The sequence below is a fragment of the Callorhinus ursinus genome, unplaced genomic scaffold (genome assembly GCF_003265705.2).
Source record: "Callorhinus ursinus isolate GAN/ISIS: 27379988/994484 unplaced genomic scaffold, GSC_fseal_2.0 scaffold21, whole genome shotgun sequence".
Taxonomy (NCBI): domain Eukaryota; kingdom Metazoa; phylum Chordata; class Mammalia; order Carnivora; family Otariidae; genus Callorhinus; species Callorhinus ursinus.
The window spans coordinates 25,855,571-25,874,993 of NW_027397083.1; the positions used below are offsets into that span (position 1 = coordinate 25,855,571).

General features: G+C 38.0%; 1 protein-coding gene and 1 long non-coding RNA gene across 3 annotated transcripts in view; one reads left to right on the forward strand and one right to left on the reverse strand.

Moving 5' to 3' along the window:
* The window catches only part of ANO5 (anoctamin 5), a 106,808-nt gene extending 90,525 nt beyond the window's left edge, over positions 1-16,283 (reverse strand). For both annotated transcript variants that reach the window (XM_073904849.1, XM_073904848.1), the window contains exons 1-2: positions 16,151-16,283; positions 5,888-5,934 (exon numbers count right to left, since the gene is read on the reverse strand). In XM_073904849.1, the coding sequence (XP_073760950.1) occupies positions 5,888-5,934; positions 16,151-16,190 (87 nt within the window). In that variant the 5' untranslated portion in view covers positions 16,191-16,283. The remainder of the gene's footprint in view (positions 1-5,887; positions 5,935-16,150) is intronic.
* Positions 16,274-19,210, forward strand: LOC112829346 (uncharacterized). The gene is made up of 3 exons (XR_012381861.1): positions 16,274-16,412; positions 17,974-18,058; positions 18,805-19,210. It is a non-coding gene; the product is annotated as an uncharacterized lncRNA (long non-coding RNA).
* The last annotated feature ends 213 nt before the right edge of the window (positions 19,211-19,423 follow it).

Below are 19,423 nucleotides of genomic sequence, written 5' to 3' on the forward strand. Positions count from 1 at the left end.
AGTTTTCTGAGATTAGATATAAATATAGATATAGATAGATAGATATGTGGGTATATATATATATATAAAATAAATGTCTTTTCTGAAAAAAATAGTAAAATCTGATTTTGATTTTTTATCCTTTTAATATAATCAAGTACATCAACTGATTTTTGGATAATGAATGAGCCTCCCATCATTGGGATAAACTTTACCTGGTTATAGTATTATATTCTTTTCATATTCTATTTGCCAGTATTTTACTAAGGATTTTTGTGTCTATGATCATGAAAAATATTAGTTTGTAGTTTTCTCTCTTTTTTTGGTACTATTTTTTTTTTTTTTTTGGTTTAGTACCAGGGTAATGCAAGCCCCTAAAATGAACTGGGAAGTGTTCATTCCTCTTCTATTTTCCAGAAGACATTGGTGTTAATTATTCTTTAAATATTTGGTAGAATTCTCCAGTGAAACCATTTGGGCCTAGAGATTTCTTAGGGGGAAGAAGTCTTTAAGGTACTCCTTTAATTACTTAATAATTACAGGACTATTCATATTATCAATTTAATATTGAATAGGCTGTGATAGTTTGTGATCTTTGAGGAATTCATCCATTTTATCTAAGTTGTCAAATTTATATGTGTACAATTATTCTTAGTATTCCTTTATTATCATTTTGATATGGAGTCTATAGTGATATGCCTTGTTTTATTCCTGAGTATGTCTACCTCTTCTCTCTCCCTTGCTCGCTCGCTCTCTCTCCCGCACTTTTTTTGTAAGTCTGGCTAGAGGTTTGTCAATTTTATTATCTTTTCAAAGGACTGGCTTTTTGGGCGCCTGGGTGGCTCAGTTGGTTGAGTGACTGCCTTCGGCTCAGGTCATGACCCTGGAGTCCTGGGATCGAGTCCCGCATCAGGCTCCTTGCTCAGCAGGGAGTCTGCTTCTCCCTCTGACCCTCTTCCCTCTCGTGCTCTCTATCTCATTCTCTCTCTCTCAAATAAATAAATAAAATCTTTAAAAAAAAAAAAAAAGGACTGGCTTTTTGTTTCAATTATTTTCTCTAACATTTTTCAATTTCCAATTCACTGATTTCTGCTCTTTATTATTCCCATCGTTTTGTTTTCTCTGGGTTTATTTTGCTCTTATTTCTTGAGATGGAAGCTTATTATTGACTTGAGACTTCCCCTTTTTACTAACAAACATTTAGTGCTACAAATTTCCCTCTCAGCATTGCTTTGGCAATGTTGTTTTTGAGTTAATGTAACATTAACTCAAATGTTAATATGCTGCATTTTCACTTTTATTCAGTTCAGTGTTGTTTTGTTTTGGTTTTGTTTTTCTCTTGAAACTTTGTCCTTCAGATTGTTTAGAAGTATGCTGTTTAGTTTCCAACTGTTGAAGCTGTTCCTGTTCTCGCTCTCTTACCAATTTCTAGTTTGATTTTATTGTGGTCAGAGAACTCACTCTGCATAATTTGAATTATTTGAAATTTGTTAAGGTTTGTTCTATGGCCCACAAAATGGTCTATCTTGTCATATATTCCACCAACACTTCAGGTGGATGTGCATTCTGTTATTGTTAGGTGGAATAGTCTATAAATGTCAATTATATCCTACTGGATGATATGTTGAGTCCATCTGTATCTTTGCTGGTTTCTACTCATTTGTTCCATCTGTTGTTGAGAAAGAGGTGAAGTCTCCAGTTATAATTAGAGTTGTGTATTACTCTCTTCTATTATATTAGTTTTTCCTTCACATATTGTGATGCTATTACTTGGTGCGTACAACTTTAGCATTGCTATGTCTTATTGTTGAATGGACCCTTTTTATCTCTATATAATATCCCATTCTGTCCATGGTAATTTTCTTTGCTCCAAAGTATACTTTACAGGATATTAATGTAGCACCCCTACTTTCTTTTTATTAATTTTGGCATATATCTTCAACCATAGTGTATATTTTTAATCCTTTTATTGTCATGTTTTTTAAATCATTTTTCAAATCTCTGTCTTACATTTCATGTAATTATTGATACACATTAGGGTTTGTTTTCTATTTGTTCCCTCCATTTTGTGTTTCTGTCTTTTCATGACTTCCTGTGGGTTACTGAAACCTTACCTTATAATTCCACTTTTATTTATCGAAACAATTTTTGAGTGTATCTCTTCATATAGTTTTTTAAATGGTTACTTTTTATATCACATTATATATACATTACTTATCACAGTCTACAGTTTACATGCTTTCTCTCTCAAGTAAAGTATAAGATCCTCACCTCCCTTTACATCCCCAAATTTTTATAATTGTCTTATATATTTCTCTGCATACATTGAGAACCACATCAGACATTATTAAAATTTTTACTTCAACTGTCAAACACAATTTTAAAAACTCAAGAGGAGAAAGTCTTATTTTTATCCTTTCTGTTGTTTTTTTCCCCTCCTTCCTCATGTTACAAAATTCTTTCTATTTTCTGTTAGAGAACTTCCTTTGGTCAATCTGTTAAGGTAGATGTGCTGGTGAAAAATTTCTTCAGTCTTCCTTCACTTGAGATTGTCTTGCTCATTCCTAAGGATAGTCTCATTAGCTATAGAATTCTGGATTGGCTTTTTTCTTTTCTTCTTTGTTTGTTTCTTTCTTTCTAGCACTTGAAAAAACATGTGTACCAGTTCTTTCAGCCTCCATGGTTTCTGATGAGAAATCTACTGTCATTTTAATTACTGTTCCCCTATGGTTAAGACGTTTCTCTCTCACTGCTTTCAAAATTTTCTTTTTCTTGTATCTAGTTTTGTGAATTGGTGTGAAATTCTTTGGATTTATTTATTTCTGTGATTCCTTCAGCTTCTTGAATCTGTAGGTTTAGGTTGTTTGACAAAAATTTCTATCTCCAAATTCAGTGATTCTTTTATCCTTTCCACTTTGCTGTTGAGTTTTTTTTTTTTATTTCAGTTATTCTATTTTTCAGTTTGAAGCTTTCCATTATGTTCTTCTTTAAAATTTCTACTTTTTTTTTTTGGTGAGACTTTCTTTTTTATTTGTTCAAAGAATGTTCACAAATACTCGTTGAAGCACTTTTATGATAGTTGCTTTACAATCATTATCTAAATAATTCTAACATCCATTTCACCTCAGCATTGATATCTGTCTTTTCTCATTCAAGTTGATATCCCCTTCTGGTTCTTCGTATTACATGTGATTTTTCTCTAGAAATCTGGACTTTAGAGTATTATGTTATGAGGCTAGATTTTATTTAAACCTTATGTTTTATTAAGTCTCCTCTGGTACTACTCTGGTGGGTTAAGTGAGATGATGCCTCACCATCTGATGCAGGTAGAAGTCCAGGTCACCCACTCAGCCTCTATGGACATGAGGGGGTGGTAAGGTGGTGGAAGTGTTTCTCATTAATGATGGCTGGTGTGGGGAGTTCAAACTTACCATTAGACCTTCACTGATCCCAAGCTGGCTAGAAAGGGCAAGGGTGCCTCCTCCTGCTCCCCACATGGCCTTCACTGTCAGGGAGTGGTATGAGGTGGTTTTTCTCCTAGATAGTGGTAAAACCACTGGCTCTCCATTGCGGAGGTATCTGATACCAACCCAGCAGAAAAGGTTTGGCCACCTTATTACTACTGCTGAAAGTGGAAGTCTAGGCTCCTTACATGGTCTCCACTGACATCATGCAAGGGTTGTGAAAGACAGACATGTTAGCATCCAGTGGGAATGAAAGTCCTGGTTCCCCACTCAGAATTCTTTGACACAAACTCTAGGAGGAGTTGGGGCATCCTATGATCACCAGACAGGGGTTAACGCCTAGTCTCCTCATTTCAACTCTTTTTGGAGGGGATGATGGTAGGACCATGTTGTTGTTGTTATTGTTTTCCCTGTGGTGTTTGGCTACAAAAACAGTCATTGATTAAAAGTTTTCTGTATTCCTAGGTCACCTTTTTTCTGGTCCATCACTGAAAGAAAATAGGCTTTCCTTGATGCTTTGTCTGGGCCAATTAGCATTTCTGCACTTGCTGGCCTCTCCTACACCCAGTCTGTACTAGATAAAGCAAACAGAAAACCTAGGGAACTAACTTTAGTGTTGTTCCTTGGGTCCTGAGGTCACTAGACAGTTTTCTTCTTCTCTCTAACTTTCAGAGTCTTCTTGTTTTATATATAATGTCCAGGGTTTTTAGTAGTACTTAGCAGAAGGAACAGGGAACATTTCTTCTACTCCTCTTTCTGGAGGCAAAAGCTACAGTCACTTTTCAATGGATTAATTCAATAATATATCCACTTAATAATTTCAAACTTTATTAGGCATTCTTCAACTATGTTTCAAAGAGATGCTGTTTTTACTCCAAAATACTTTATATGAAAAAAGGTAAGTCAAATGTAAAGCCTTAAAAATCTAAGCAAAATTGTTTCAAATGAAGGCCTATCCAAGGTTGAAAGCAAGGAAGTAACACCCATTGCTTTTTAAATATGCAGAGATAAGGAACAGAACAAATATGACTTGATGAAATTGTTTTTCTATTACAGAAGTTTAAGTCAACAGTGTGTCTATGTATGTATATATATATGAAACATACAAAAGCAAAGAAATGAACTGGAATTGAAGTTAACTTGAGCAAGCATATAGAGATCTGTGCAGAGTATATTACTATTATGTCAATATGAACAGCATGAAAATGACAATCGATTTATTATCATTTAAATTGGATCAATAAATCTCATATGATAACTGTTTCTTCAGTCCACTCCAGAGACAAATTTTTTACATAGTTACCTTGATTCACTTATTTAATAAACATGTTCCCTGTGTCATATTACATCACTTTAAGTTGTGGAGACTCTGCTTTATGACAGTGGTTTTCAAACGTCAGTAGCAATAAAGATCACTTGGGGGTGTTATTTTTAAATCATGACTCTATAACCTTATTCCTCAAGAATATGATTAGCAGATTGGACCCAGGAGTCTGCATTTTTAAGAAATTTTTTAATATAATTGTTATTTGGGTGGTCTACAAACTGCATTGTAAAAATCACTGAACTAAATGATGTTCATAGTCCCCCTGGCCATCATATTCTATTTCTCTCAGCATTTTGATCACAGGTTTTAAAGGAACCCCAGAATTTCTGCAAATTTTAAGTCAGCCAGCTAATCCAGCCAGTCTATCTGGTGGGTTGTTTCCCAGGGTGGGAATTTCAGTCATTCCTAAAAATCTATCTATTTTTAAAGAACTTTTTTTCTATCTGGCTGGACACCCCTAACCCAACTCAAAAAAATCTACCTCTGTGAGTGCTTTTGTGTCAACTAGAGCCTACCAGAAAGATTATCTTATCCAAAATATCTTTAGAATGCTTATACTCTGTATACAAGAAAGGTAAATTTTTAGTATCTTTTTGCAAGTTTATATAAATAATATAAGGCCTTTAGTTAAGTTTTTATTTTTACAACTTGTATTTAATTTTATTATTATTTCATTTAATATATGTATTTAATTGGAGTTGAGTCACTCGAACTGTATTTTAGTCATCAATAAGCACTCCTCACATACCAGTAAGTGTAACATAAAAAGCTGTCACATATCCCAACCTCATAACACTCTAGGAAAGCGTTAAGCCAAATACTTTTCTCTTACACAGCAAGACTCAGCATATCTGAGTTTGTTTCACAGGGAGCCTCAAAAGAAATCCAAACTTATATTTGCTCCCTTATCACATCTAGAAAGATCAAGTATTGAATCTGCATGAAACATGGAATTTGCTTTCCTTACCAAAAACATGAATAGATTAAAGGAAAAATAAAAAGAATGTAGTATGAGTAAATAATGAAGTATTAAGTATTCAGACAAAGTACATTTGTAGCCTTGTCCCGATTTTCTGTTCTGACTTATTGGAAACTAATACATACACATTTAACTTACCTCATTCATTCCGAAAACATACTCTGTTTCTATATTGGATATTCTCTCTAAATTAAATAAGAAAGGAAAAAACAAGTTAGAATGACCAACTGATCAGAATAGGTTAAAAGTCTGCATGAGGAGAAAACAGAAATTCCGAAATCAAACAAAGAAGTTCAAAGAAAAAATACTGAAAGGAAACATCCAAGACCTCTCTGGAGCTAAGTTGTTCAAAACAGCTGCCAGTAGAAGTCAGCACCAAAAACTGTCTATAACTTACAGGAAAAGCAAACACTGATGTGTAGGATATAATGTCTCCCACTAAGAAATAAAATTAACTCTAATAAATGCAGTTATTAATCTGTAGCCTCAAAACTGGATAGAGGAAAGCATCCAGTAGGGATGTCCATCACTACCTCTTAGTTTTCAGTGCATAAGATTTAATATTCCGTTGGCGTGTTTCCCTAGAATTGAACCAAACTGTCTGCAAGGAAAGCACTAAAGGACACCACCAGTTCTAAACAGGCCAAATGACTTTCCTCATACACAGGTATCTTTGTGATAGTTCCGTGTTGAGTCATTTGCACTGAAATACATCTTCAAATAAGTTTCTAATGCTAAAAAAAATATTAAATGTAGAAGATTCTTATTCTCTAGTGATTCCATGTTGGAGATACACTGAGAAATACTTCTCAAGTCAAAACCTTCCTATATAAAAACACTTTTTGGGGAAAATCACAGTGGGAATGGAATGGCCATCCACAGTAACTGTAATCTTAGGAAGTATTCACATATATTCTGAAAATATAGAAAATATAAATCTACCATTTGTAAACCTTTTCCTATTTCTTTTTTTTCTTTCTTTCTTGCTCTTCTTTCTCCATTTATTGGGTAAAATACACATAGCAAATTTTACCACCCAACCATTTTTAAGTGTACTGTGCAAAGGCATTATATTCATAATATTGAGCAACCATCACCACCATCTATCTCGAGAACTCTTACATCTTGTAAAACTGAAACACAATACCCATTAACAATAACTCCTCATTCTCCTCTCCTCCAGTCCCTGGCAACCACCATTCTACTTTCTGTCTCTATGGTTTTGACTACTCTATGTGCCTCGTAAAAGTGGATACAGAATTTGTCATTGTGTGAATGGTTTATTTCACCTTGCATAATGTCCTCAAAGTTCATCAGTGTTGTAGCATATGCCCTTCCTTTTTAAGGCTGCACAATATTCTACTGTATGTGTATACCACATTTTATTTATCCATTCATCTGTTAATGAACACTTGGATTGTTTCCACATTTTAGCTATTATGAATAATGCTATCAACATGGCTGTAAAAATATCTCTTTGAAATCCTCCTTTCAATTATTTTGAGCATACACCTAAAAGTGGAATTGCTGGATCATATGGCAATTCAATTTTTAATTTTCTGAGGAACCACCATATTGTTTTCCACAGCAATTCTACCATTATACATTCTCAACAGTGCATAAAGATTCGAATTACTCCACATCCTCATCAAATCTTGTTATTTTTTGTTTTTTGATAGTGGCCATTTTAAGGGGTTTGAGGTGGTAGCTCACTTTAGTTTTGATTTGCACTTCCCTAATGATTATGCTATTGAGCATCTTTTCATGTTCTTATTGGCCATTTTTATACCTTCTTAAGAGAAATGTGTATCCCACAGAATGGGAGAAAATGTTTCCAAATCATGTATCTGATTCAGAATATATAGAGAACTCCTGAAACTCAACAATAGAAAAATCTGATTAAAACCAGGCAAAGGATTTCTGTATGTTAACTAACTGAAATTAAAATGAAAACTTAAAAAAAGAACAAGATATTTAAGAATTAACCAAAGATTGCAAGACTTTTTTTAAGTTTTCATTTTAATTTCAGTTAGTTAACATACAGAAACTCAAAGTCTGTTGCCTTTTTAGTCTGTTTATGGTGTCTTTTGATGCACATTATTTTTAATATTCATGAGGTCATTTGTCTATTTTTCTTTTCTTACATGTGCTTTTGGTGTCATATCCAAGAGACCACTGCCAAATCCAACACTATGAAACTGCTGCTCTCTTTTCTTCTAAGAGGTTGATAGCTTTAGGTCTTCCATTTAGGTTTAACTCCATTTTGAGTTAATTGTTATATATGGTCATGGTTAAGGGTCCAATTTCATTCTTTTGTATGTGGATACCCAAATTCCCCAGCACCATCTGATGAAAAGACTGCCCTTTCCCCCATTGAATGGTCTTAGCACCACTGTAAAGAAATCACTTGACCATATATGTGAGAGTTTATTTCTGGGCTTTCTATTCTATTCCATTGGTCTATATCTGTCTTCATGCCAGTGCCACACTGTTTTTACTACTGTAGCTCTATAGTAATTTTGGAGATCAAGAAGCTTTATTCTTCTGTTTTAAGACTGATTGTCTATTCAGCATCCCTTGAGAGTTCATATGAATTTTAGGATGGCTTTTTCTATTTCTGCAAAAAACATCATTGGAATTTTGATAGGGACTGCACTGAATCTATAGATCACTTTGGTTAGTACTGACATCTTATTAATATTAAGTCTTCCGATCTATGAACATAAGGTATGTTTGCATTTTTTTTAATTTTTTTCACCAATGTTTTGTAGTTTTATTTATATAAGTCTTGCAATCTTTGGTTAATTCTTAAATATCTTGTTCTTTTTTTAAGTTTTCATTTTAATTTCAGTTAGTTAACATACAGTATTATATTAGGTTCAGGTGTACAATATAATAACTCAACAGGTCCATACAGCACCCAGTGCTCATCACAACAAGTGCACTCCTGGATTAAAGACCTAAACGTCAGACCTGAAACCATAAAAATCCTAGAAGGCAGTAATTTTTTTGAAATTAGCGGTAGCAACCTTTTTGTAGATATGTCTCTTACTCTATAAATAGAATTGTTTTCTCAATTTCCTTTTCAGATTGTTCATTGTTAGAGTACAAAAATTTAACTGGTTTTTGCGTAGTGACTTTGTATTCTACTCTTATGAATGCATTTACAGGTTCTAACAGGTTTTGGGGGGACTTTTTAGGGTTTTCTACATAAAAGATCATATCATCTGTGAATAGAGAGAATTTTAATTCTTCTCTTCCAGTGTGGAAGCCTTTTATTTCTTTTTCTTGCCCAAGTGGTCAGGCTGGAACTTCCAGTACTATTTTTAATGGAAGGGGTAAAAGTGGATATCCCTGGTGAATAACAATAGACATAACTCACATAAACAAAAGCCCTTCGAGGTTCCTAATAATTGTTTAAAGTATAAAAAGGTCCTGAGATCAAAAAGTTTGAGAAGTGCTATCTTAGGTATAAACTCAAAAGAAATACAGGCATTATGGGAACGTACAAGAATGTTCATAAAAGCATTGCTGGGAATAACTAGGAAACCAAAATCATCTCAAATATCCAGAAATAGTAAAATGGATAAATACAATTATGTGGTATTATGGCCAATAATATATATAATAATACCACATACTGTATCTAGTAACAAAATTGAATGAATTTCAATTACATGCAAAAAGATGGATAACTCTCCAAAGAATATTATTTAGCAAAAAAATAAGGGGGGGGCAGAAATTTAATATTTCACTTATATAAAGATAACTATGCAAAACCCAAGGATGTTACTTAGGGATGAATACTCAGAGGCAGATACTGCTTGGAGACAATTCTCCTTGGGTCACTCACATTTCTGCATATCTTGCTAGTGAGACACTGACTGCCATTTGTTCTGGATTATCTTTTCAAGGATCTTGGGTGAATGAACACCCTGGGTAAGATACAGCATCTCCTTCTGTAGCAAAAGGCAGGTTTGCTCACAGTTTGGGACTATTACAGTGTCTCCCTCCAGAGCAAACAGAAGGCATAATTACTGACCAATACAAAAGACTCCTAAGTTCCTTAACTTGAGACTGCTCTCCTGTATTGCAACCCACCACATCTGCAGGTATTTTCTGGGCCTCTCTGCATTGATTTTTGGCAAACTGGGCTAAGAAATGGGCACAAAGTGCTGCCACTCTGGCTACTATTAATGCTGTAAGTAATAAACTGTCCTTTGTCTCTGAGCCATGTGTCTTATGTGTTCTACCAGTATCCATGAAACTGTAATGGGATATTCTGTTAACCTCCAGCTATAGTAAATTCTCAGACCTTTAACAGTTCTTGATACTGGATCGTTAATATAACAATGAAAGTAATGTGATAATGGCTAACATTTGTTGATTCTCCATGGTTAAGAAATTTACAGTTCTGTAGAGGAAGCAGACCAAAACTTGAGATAAATGCTATAAACAGAGCTGGTCAGGGGAGTAGTTTAGATATTAGAAAATCAGAAAATCTCTCTGAGGCAGGAATATATATACTGAGATCTGAAAGTTGAGGGCATTCAAGCCATGTGAGAACACATAAAGGCTGTAAGGCAGGAATGGTTTTGAGGTGTCATAGAAGTGAAGGTCAAGCTGAAGACAAGTAAGTAAATGGTAGAGGGGCAGGACTGAACAGAGAGACTTGGAGCGGGGGACAGTTTGTGGAAGACTTTGTATACCTGGATTTTTTTTCTAAGTAAAATAGTAAGCCACAAAAAAAGCTTTATTTTTTTATTTTTTTAAGTAGGCTCCACGCCCAGGGTAAAGCCCAATACAGGGCTTCAACTCAGGACCCTGAGATCAAGACCTGGGCTGAGATCAAGAGCAGGATGCTTAGCCAACTGAGCCACCCAGGTGCCCCCGACAAAAAAGCTGTTAAGTCGTATTTACATTTACATTGTATGAAAAGCACAGGTCCTCCAGGGGAGAATGGGTTAAAAAGAAGGGGGAGAGACTGAGCCAAGAGACCAATCAGGAGTTGCTGCAGTAAACCGGTAAACCAGGAAGGAGGTGTGGCTGGCTATTATTGATTTTCAAAACTTAAATTCTTTGAGATAAATTCGAGTGTCAGAATAAAGATGAAAGAATTTCTTTTGTATTCAGGTCTTCTTTGTTGCAGGGTCTGCTATTAAAAGGTTAATAGTTATGGCAAGCAAAGCATGGAAACTAAACAAACTTGGCTATAGCTGTATCACTTAATTTTTCCGAGTACAGACTTTCTCATCTAAAAGACTAAAAATATAAGTAAAGATAATTTGAAAAATATAAAACACGGTCCATCAGCAAAGGGTTTTACCCATGAATACTGTCTAGATGTATAGTTCAAAACTGCACAATACGGCAACCAACTCTCATTGGATTTTCAAATGAGAAAAAAACCAATCCAGCAAACTCTTCTAATACGTACATAAAAAATAGGATTCCAAGGAATACACACTTTGTCTTTCAATGCATGGTACTTGAATTCTGACTTAGGGGAGGCTTTTATTTTCTTAAGAACAAAAACAGTCATTATGCAGAAGAACTGTTCCAAGTACAGAGGGAAGAAGCGCAAGCCTTAAGCGAGGACTATAGAGTATTTTAGAATTGTTTTTTAGAAGAGAGAGTTGAAAATGTGTAAGCACTAATTCCTTCCCCTTAGCATTTTTGCTGCATTTAACATAAAACAACTCACTGAAAACAATGTTTTCAAATTGCTATCAGAGCTGGATGCAATGTTTATTTGAGAATTTGGAAAAGGGACAACACAGTTCCTCCAGGTTATTTCCTACCCCTACTGACTCTCTCTTACCCTTTTCCCTTTCAATTTGCTGCTGCCCTTCCTTAGAACTAACAACTGTCTTCTTCCTTGGCTAACTATTGCTCGTTTTTCACACCGTATCCGTTCTGACATCCTCCTTTCAGTGCTGGCCTGAAACCTCCTTATGGGTCCCTGTGTTGGTCTCCTACCTGCTCCCGTACCACCCGGAAGGGTGCCCTCTCTAGGTACCCAGCCCAATTACATCACCCTCCATGAGAGGGCAAGCCCCCTGGGAGCCAGGTGGAACACACTTTGTAAACTGTCCCCTTTTCTGAAAAGCAGAAAGATTAGAAAAAAACAGATGTATTTCCTCACACGCTGTGCCCCCTCTCACACATAGTGCTCACTAGCTCTCTCTCTGACACACACAGGCACAATTAGATGCTCGCACATGCCAGAGATATAGACAAACTGTCACACTCACAAAGTATGAAGTTGTCATAACTACACATAATCACCAAGCCTCTGTCAAAACAGAAACATATCTGAGGCAGGATTTGAAGCCAACAGCTCTAAGTCAGTCTTTTGTCATTCCTTCAGCATCCTCTAAAATCAATGGAAATAATTATACTCTTCTATGGGCTAGAAACCAGAGATATGAAGGGTTTAATACCAAATGCTATGGAGAATCATAAAATACAAGCAAAAGTAAAGCCAGCCCAAAGACTGAGCTTTGAGTTTTCTCTGAAAGCACATTGCTAAGAATACACACTCCAACAAACCCTGAGCCCAAAAATAGCTCTTGCATTTACCAAATGATCTTCTCAGTTTACACCTCTTCCAGCAGCATAAAACAAAATGCATGTAACCAAATATTCACATTTCTAAAAGAAGGGTGATTTGGTTAAATACAATGCTTAATGCAGTTGTAAAGATTCAAGCAACTTTACATTCAATGTTAAACCCTTAAAACTGTCTTTTGCCATGCTGAATATGTCATAAATCAACTAAAGAATGAATATTTCAAATCACAACTTCCTTACAATGTCAACCAGTCAATATTTCAATTTCAGCAACACTGACATTTTACTAGCAATATTTGTTTACATAACTATTTAAATATTATGACACTTGGGTGCCTGGGTAGTGCAGTTGGTTAAGCAACCAACTCTTGGTTCCCGCTCAGGTAATGATCTCAGGGTCCTGAGACTGAGCCCTGTATCAGGCTCCATGCTCAGTGCAGAGCCTGCTTGAGATTCTCTCTCATTCTCCTTTGCCCTTCCCACTCGTTCTATCTCTCTCTCTTTCTCTCTCTCTCAAAAATATATAAATAAATCTTAAGATATATATATATATATATATATAGTTACACTTTGTCTCTATGATTCATTTTAAAAATTATTAGATAGTGGGAAAATAGCTAGCTAGAGAAGATTGATTGCTTCTGTGTTCAATTCTGAAGAAAATAAACTAAGAAAATGTAACAAATCCTAGAAATACCTCATTAACTATTATGTCTAAAAGGTAAAATGTTAGCATTCTCTCTCTAGGAAAAAAATCTCATCACATGTAAATCAATCATTTAACTGTCCTATTAACCCTTCAAAGGTGATTTAGGAAACATATAACATACAAGATCCAGGCTTCCCTGTATCAGTAAATTTACTCGAAGACATTCGTTTACATTTTAAAACACAGAAATGAAAGTAGCTCCTAAAAATTGATGCTGTGGAACCCAGTCATTTTCAGCCTTCTTCAGCAAACACTTTCGTTTTTAATACTGTGTCGTTAAGCTCTAGAAAGAAACATATATTTAGAATATTTAGAATGGCTTCTGAAAATCCATTGGATTGTTGATGTTAAAAAAAACACACTAATTTTAATGCACTTTTCATACAACTCCAGTAATAACACGGGTCTCTGTAATGGGCAGTAAAACCAACACACAAAATAACTGACATAGCGAAAAACATTTAGAAAACTGAGACTCATCGGAGAGGCCAGAACCACCCTGCTCCTTAGGCCTTGTTCACCAATGCCCCACTCCTCCAATGCTTGGATCCTGGATCCACGAACAAAACAGGAAACAGGAACTTGGACTGGATGCAGTCGTCAGACCCAACCATCAAATATATGGTACTCCACATCAATATCCTTTTCTCCTACTCCCACCAAAGCAGAGGCGAAGTTTCAATCATATTAAAAGGGAATATAGAGAAATTACAAAGGTCTTTGCCAAGGAAAGGGAAAACAAATTAGTTCGGGAAAAGTTCTAAAAGTCTTCCTGAGATGGACTTAAGCTGCAGTATGACCTCATGGCTGAAGTAATACTAATTTGAGTATACTTTCCAGTAAGCAAAATTATCCTGAGGCTACACTAGATCATACTTCCAACATCTGAAAGAGAATAATGGTCAATCTCTGTTATGTCATATTGATATATTTTTTCTTCATAAATGCACAGAAAGTTGCATACTCCACATTTTCCCCTCCTCTCTTCCTTCAATAAAAAATATATTTCTGTACCTTCTCATAGCTTTACTTCAGAAAGACTTGATAATAATGACTTACTGAATGTTTTAAGTGAAAAAAAAATATCTATTAAGACCTTCGGATTACTGAAATTACAACTGAAAGTAAGTCTCAGCAAAGCAGGAAACCATTAAGTAAGTATAGAAAAGGACTTTCAATTTTATACATCTAAAAGTCATTTCACTTTGCACAATGAACCAATCATTTTCACTAACAATTTATTGCATCATTTAGCAGAGCCATTAGTCAAAACTTAAAGTTTTCAATAGTTTTATTTCCTTCTACCTTAAGTTGTTTTTTGATTTAAAGAAAAGGGAATTGCTTTTACGTGACACTATCAAGAACATGGAAAGACAATCACAGAATGGGAGAAAATATGTGCAAATAATACACAGAGAATATATAAAGAACTCTTAGAATGCAATAATAAAGACAATTTAATTTTTAAAATGAGCAAAGGACTTAAGTAGGTATTTCACCAAAGAAGATATATGAACGGCCAATAAGCAGTGGGAAAGATACTTAATGGAAAAGCGCTGGGAAAATGCAAATCAAAACCACAGAGATAGCACTTCACAACCAGTAGATGGCTATAAATAAAAAAAAAATAGTAACAAATGTTAGTGAGAATGTGGAGACATTGTAACCTTTACATATTGTTGGTTGGAATACAAAATGGAAAACAGTTTGGCAGTTTCTCAAAATGGTCAATATGAAGCTACCATATAATGAAGTAATTCCAGTCCTAGGTATATACCCAAGAAAAATGAAAACGTGTGTTCACGCAAAAATCTGTACACGAATTGAGAAGCATTATCTGTTGTGACGGAAAAAAAATGTTAACAACCCCAATGTCCTCCAATTGATGACCGGATAAAATGTGGCATATCTATAACAATGGAGTATTATAACGCAGTAAAAAGGAAGGATGCAAATGACAACATGGATGAACTTCACCAACATTATGGTAAGAGAGAGAAGACAGTTACAAAAGACATATTGTAGGAGTCCTACATATTGTAGGAGTCTGTTGTAGGAAGTGTCCATAATAGGTACATCTGGAGAGTAAATAGATTAGTAACTGCCTAGAGCTAAGTGTAGGGAATGGGGGGATGGGGAGTGACGGCTAAGGTTTCTATTTGGGGTGATGATTGCAAAACTCTAATACACTAAAAAAGCACTGAATTGTACACTTTAAATGGGTGACTTATGGTATCTAAATTACATCTCAATAAACTGTTGAGAAAGGAGAGGCGGATGCAATCATGCACTGTATTTCTTGGTGCCTCTGAAGACTAAATGCTAAGACTATTTAGATGTTTCATCACTTAAAAAAACTGTTTCCATGTTCAGATCTAATACCAAACAAGACATGAAAAGAGAGTGTCACTGACGGAAGTGTCATTGAGAGTCCTGGAGATAGTCGCAGAAAAATACGTACATTCTTAAGCATACGTGTGTACTAAAACAGATCCACAGAACATAGGTCTGTTCCACGGCCTTAGCAAACAATGAACAGATATTTCTCAACGGAAGTGAAGATGCGATGAAAGCCAGTAAAACGGCAGCGTTTCCAGGGGCACAAGAATCTCCAGCCGATCGACCCTAGGGTCCGCCCCTCGCATAATTACCGAGGATCTCAAAGCTTGAGCAGTAATCGGCAAATGAAGAGAGGCAAAGAACTCAAGGGCTAGCTCCCGACACAGGGGACCGCTATCACTCACCCTAAGCGGAGGCTCCGCGTGCGAGTCTGAAGCCGGAGCGCCTCCGCTCACGCGGCCAGCGCGCTCGCCTAGCCTCCGCGCGTTATTCCACCGCTCGGCGGCGCACACTGGAGCAAGGGGGCGGTCTCGGAACCGCAGCGGTCACAAGACGCAGGTCCCTGGCTAGCGCGAGCAGCAGAGGAAATCACGGTGCGCCGCCGACACCCAGCCACCCGCCGGGGCTGGGACTGTTCCTCTTGCAGCCCCTGTCCCGCGCAGGGCACCCACCCAGCGAACGTCCCTGGGATCCAGGCCGCAGGGCCGCCAACGTCCCCCCGGGGTCCCCGCGCACCCAGCCCGACCCTCCCCCGCGCCACTGAGTCCGCCGGCTCCTACCTTCCTCCTGCACCATTTCCAGGACGTCTGGGTCACCCATCTTCGCCAGCTCGTTAATGACACTGACTGAGTGGTGGCAGATGGACCACTGCGACTGGAGGTGAGGTCTAGGGTAGACGTTGAATCGAATCGTGGGCCGCTGGCTTTGCTGCCCCGACACCCGGTTGGCCAAGTTTTCGTCCGTCTTCGCTCTGAGGACCTCCTTCTCCTCGGTTTCCACCAGCCTCGGGTCCTTCAGCCAGTTGGGTTTCTTCTCCAGCTGGTACTTATTCTCCACCTGCTTCGTGCCCTTGGCCCTGCGCTTCACCTCCCTCTCCCGGTAGCGCTCCTGGGTGCCCTCCCAGTACCTTTCCCGGAGCTTTCCGGGCTCCGGGACGCCCCGGCTCCGCAACTCGCTTAGCTTGCGGATACTCTCGGCCTCGCACGACTGCCCCTCAGCTTTCACCCCGTCCCTCTCTCCCCGCCCCTCTCCGTCCCTCCCTCCCTCCCGACCCGCCACCGCCCCTCCCTCGGGGGCCGCCCTCGCCCCGCCCCCCGGTTCGGCAGGCTCCCAGCCCGCCCGCCCCTCTCTGCTCCCGCCGCCCGAGCCCGTGGGCCTCGGCTCTTCCGCCTCCTCGGGGCCCGCAGCCTTCGGGACCCCCACGGGCCCCGCCGCCTCCCGGCCCTCCTGGCCACTCAGACCAATCAACAGGTCTTGCTTGTCCCCTTCCACCCGGTTGGCCCACACCCAAGACAGCTGGTCCTCCCCGCCTGCCTCCTCCCATCTCTCCCAACACTCCTCCTCCGGTCTCCGCCGACCGGCCTGGTCCTCTTCCATCTGCCTAGCCCTCCGCTTTCCGCGGGTGGCACTCGGAGGGCACCCCCTCCCAGTCGAGGAGTTATTTTTTGTCGGGTGAGGAAAAGCCCCCTTTCCTTAAGGGGGCCCCCGCCTTAAGGATGGCGCGTGGGCGGGTCTCCGAGGATCCTGCAGCCCCTCCCTTCCGCCTCTGCCGCCAGCCGCGCGGGTCTTTTCTCCTGGCCGGGCCTCCTTTCTGGGCGCTAAAGGAGAGCTCTCTCTAATACAGTTGGGGACAAGTCAGACATTTTTTACCTGAGTTCGAATTCAAGCGATGCCCCTTAAAAGTTGGACGGCATTGGGCGAGTCTCTAGAAGCTTCAGTTGCCTCATCTTTTAAAATAACAACAGCACCTACCTCCCAGGGTGTTGTGAGGAGTGTAGAGTGGTAGCATAATGTGCTAAAATTCAGCTGCTCTCAGAACTCATCCTTGTTACATTGAGCCCTGCTCCACCTCAAAGTGTCCCTTAGTGCCTCGAGCAGAGTAAATGGTCCCACTCTTCACAGGCTCCTCTGAACTGGTTCTGTGTGGTTGAGATCCTATCAACTGCCAGCTCCCCAATAATTGGGAGATAAGAATTATCGTCTGGGGGGGAATAGATGAGGGACGGTGAACTGAGGGTGCGGTAGTGGTCTGAGCTGAAGGCCTTGACAGTGCTGAAAAGGGAGTGACTGAGTTTGGGGCAGGGATGGGGTGATTTAAGAATAAGGAGGAGATGACCAGGGAAGACTTGACCTTTCTTCATTTTTATGCTATTCTTTTTTTTTTTTTCTATTGACATTTTGGAACTGAGAATTACCTTTTACAGGTGAGGAAACAGGCCTAGAAAGAAATGTTTTTGGTGAAGGTCACGGTTAACTGTGCAAATGAAAATCTTTTTTTTTCTTTTTTTTTCCTCTTTCTTCTTTCTTTCATTTTTTCTTTCTTCTTTTCTTCCTTTCTTTCCTTTTCTATACCATGCTCTCTGTTCCCTATTTAAACTTATAGGAATGGCGTCGGCTCTGTCAAGTGATTTGAGACTAGAGGCAATTCCTTACTTGATGCATTTTGGAATTGTGTTTGAAATATGAACGTACGTAAGTTAAGCAATAGTCTTAAATGTGATCATAATAAATCACTAGTTATGATGTGAGTGTTTAGTTTTTTGGGTTTTTTTTTTAAGATTTTATTTATTTATTTGACGGAGAGAGACACAGCGAGAGCAGGAACACAAGCAGGGGGAGTGGGAGAGGGAGAAGCAGGCTCCCGGCTTAGCAGGGAGCCCGATGCGGAGCTGGATCCCAGGACCCTGGGATCATGACCTAAGCCGAAGGCAGGCGCTTAACGACTGAGCCACCCAGGCGTCCCAGTGTTTAGTTTTTGCCTCTTGATTATTAATCATTGTTTGATTCCAATAACATGTGGAACAACATGATGTATTTCTTGTTCTTCCTGTATACCATAACTTTGCTAGGTGCTGTGATATGTGATTAAACACATGACTACAATCTTTGATTTACATAGATTAAATAAAAATAAATGCAATAGTTATTTTTTTATAATTTTATAAAATTGTTTTATATTTCTTTATTCTGTACCATATTTGAAGTGACACATATGAGAAGACATTTCATGTTGATGATTTTGCACAAAAGCAAATGGAATTTTTGATGGTGTATTTGCTGATATTTTATCAACTTCTTGTAAACTTTGTTAAAAATTTGAAGGCTGCTTTTGTTCTTTGATAAAGGTCTTTATCTTACCCACAACTCTTTGGAAATTTTCTCTCTATCCTTATCACTAAAATATTTTATGTTGCTTATCCGTTTATAATTTTAGGATCTGTCCATTTCCTCCGTTGCTACATCCTTCATCTTTCAACAGAATCATCCACCACACATTTCCAGGATTTTGTTCTGAATAATGAATACATGTTCTTTTAATGTAATTGAATACATAGTTAAGTATTGAATTGGAGTCAAAAAGTTGTCTTAAAAAAAAAACAACTGTCTTTTTTAGCCCTCCAAATGAATTCTACCTTTGTTTCAAGATTATTGGTCTTTGTTTCAATGTTACTACAATCATCTGGTAGTGCCTTTAAAAAAAAAAATGCCTTTTGTTGATGGGGATTAAGGAATGTACTTGTCAAGATGATTAAAATGAAAACCTAAGGGCACCTGGCTTGTTCAGTCACTAGAGCAGATGACTCTTGATCTCAGGGTCATGACTTTGAGCCCCACATGGGATTTGGGGGTCACTAAAATAAAAAATAACACTTAAATAAATAAATAAAATAAAAAACTTAAAAAATATTTGCCTTTTGTTTCCTAGACTAAGGGTGGTATGCAAAAGTATTTAGAAAAACAGCTGTAAAGATATATATAAATGGCGATACTTTGAAAATTAAACTGTTAACTGACAGATTGAAATAATTGTTTGCCAACTGATAAGTAAAAGT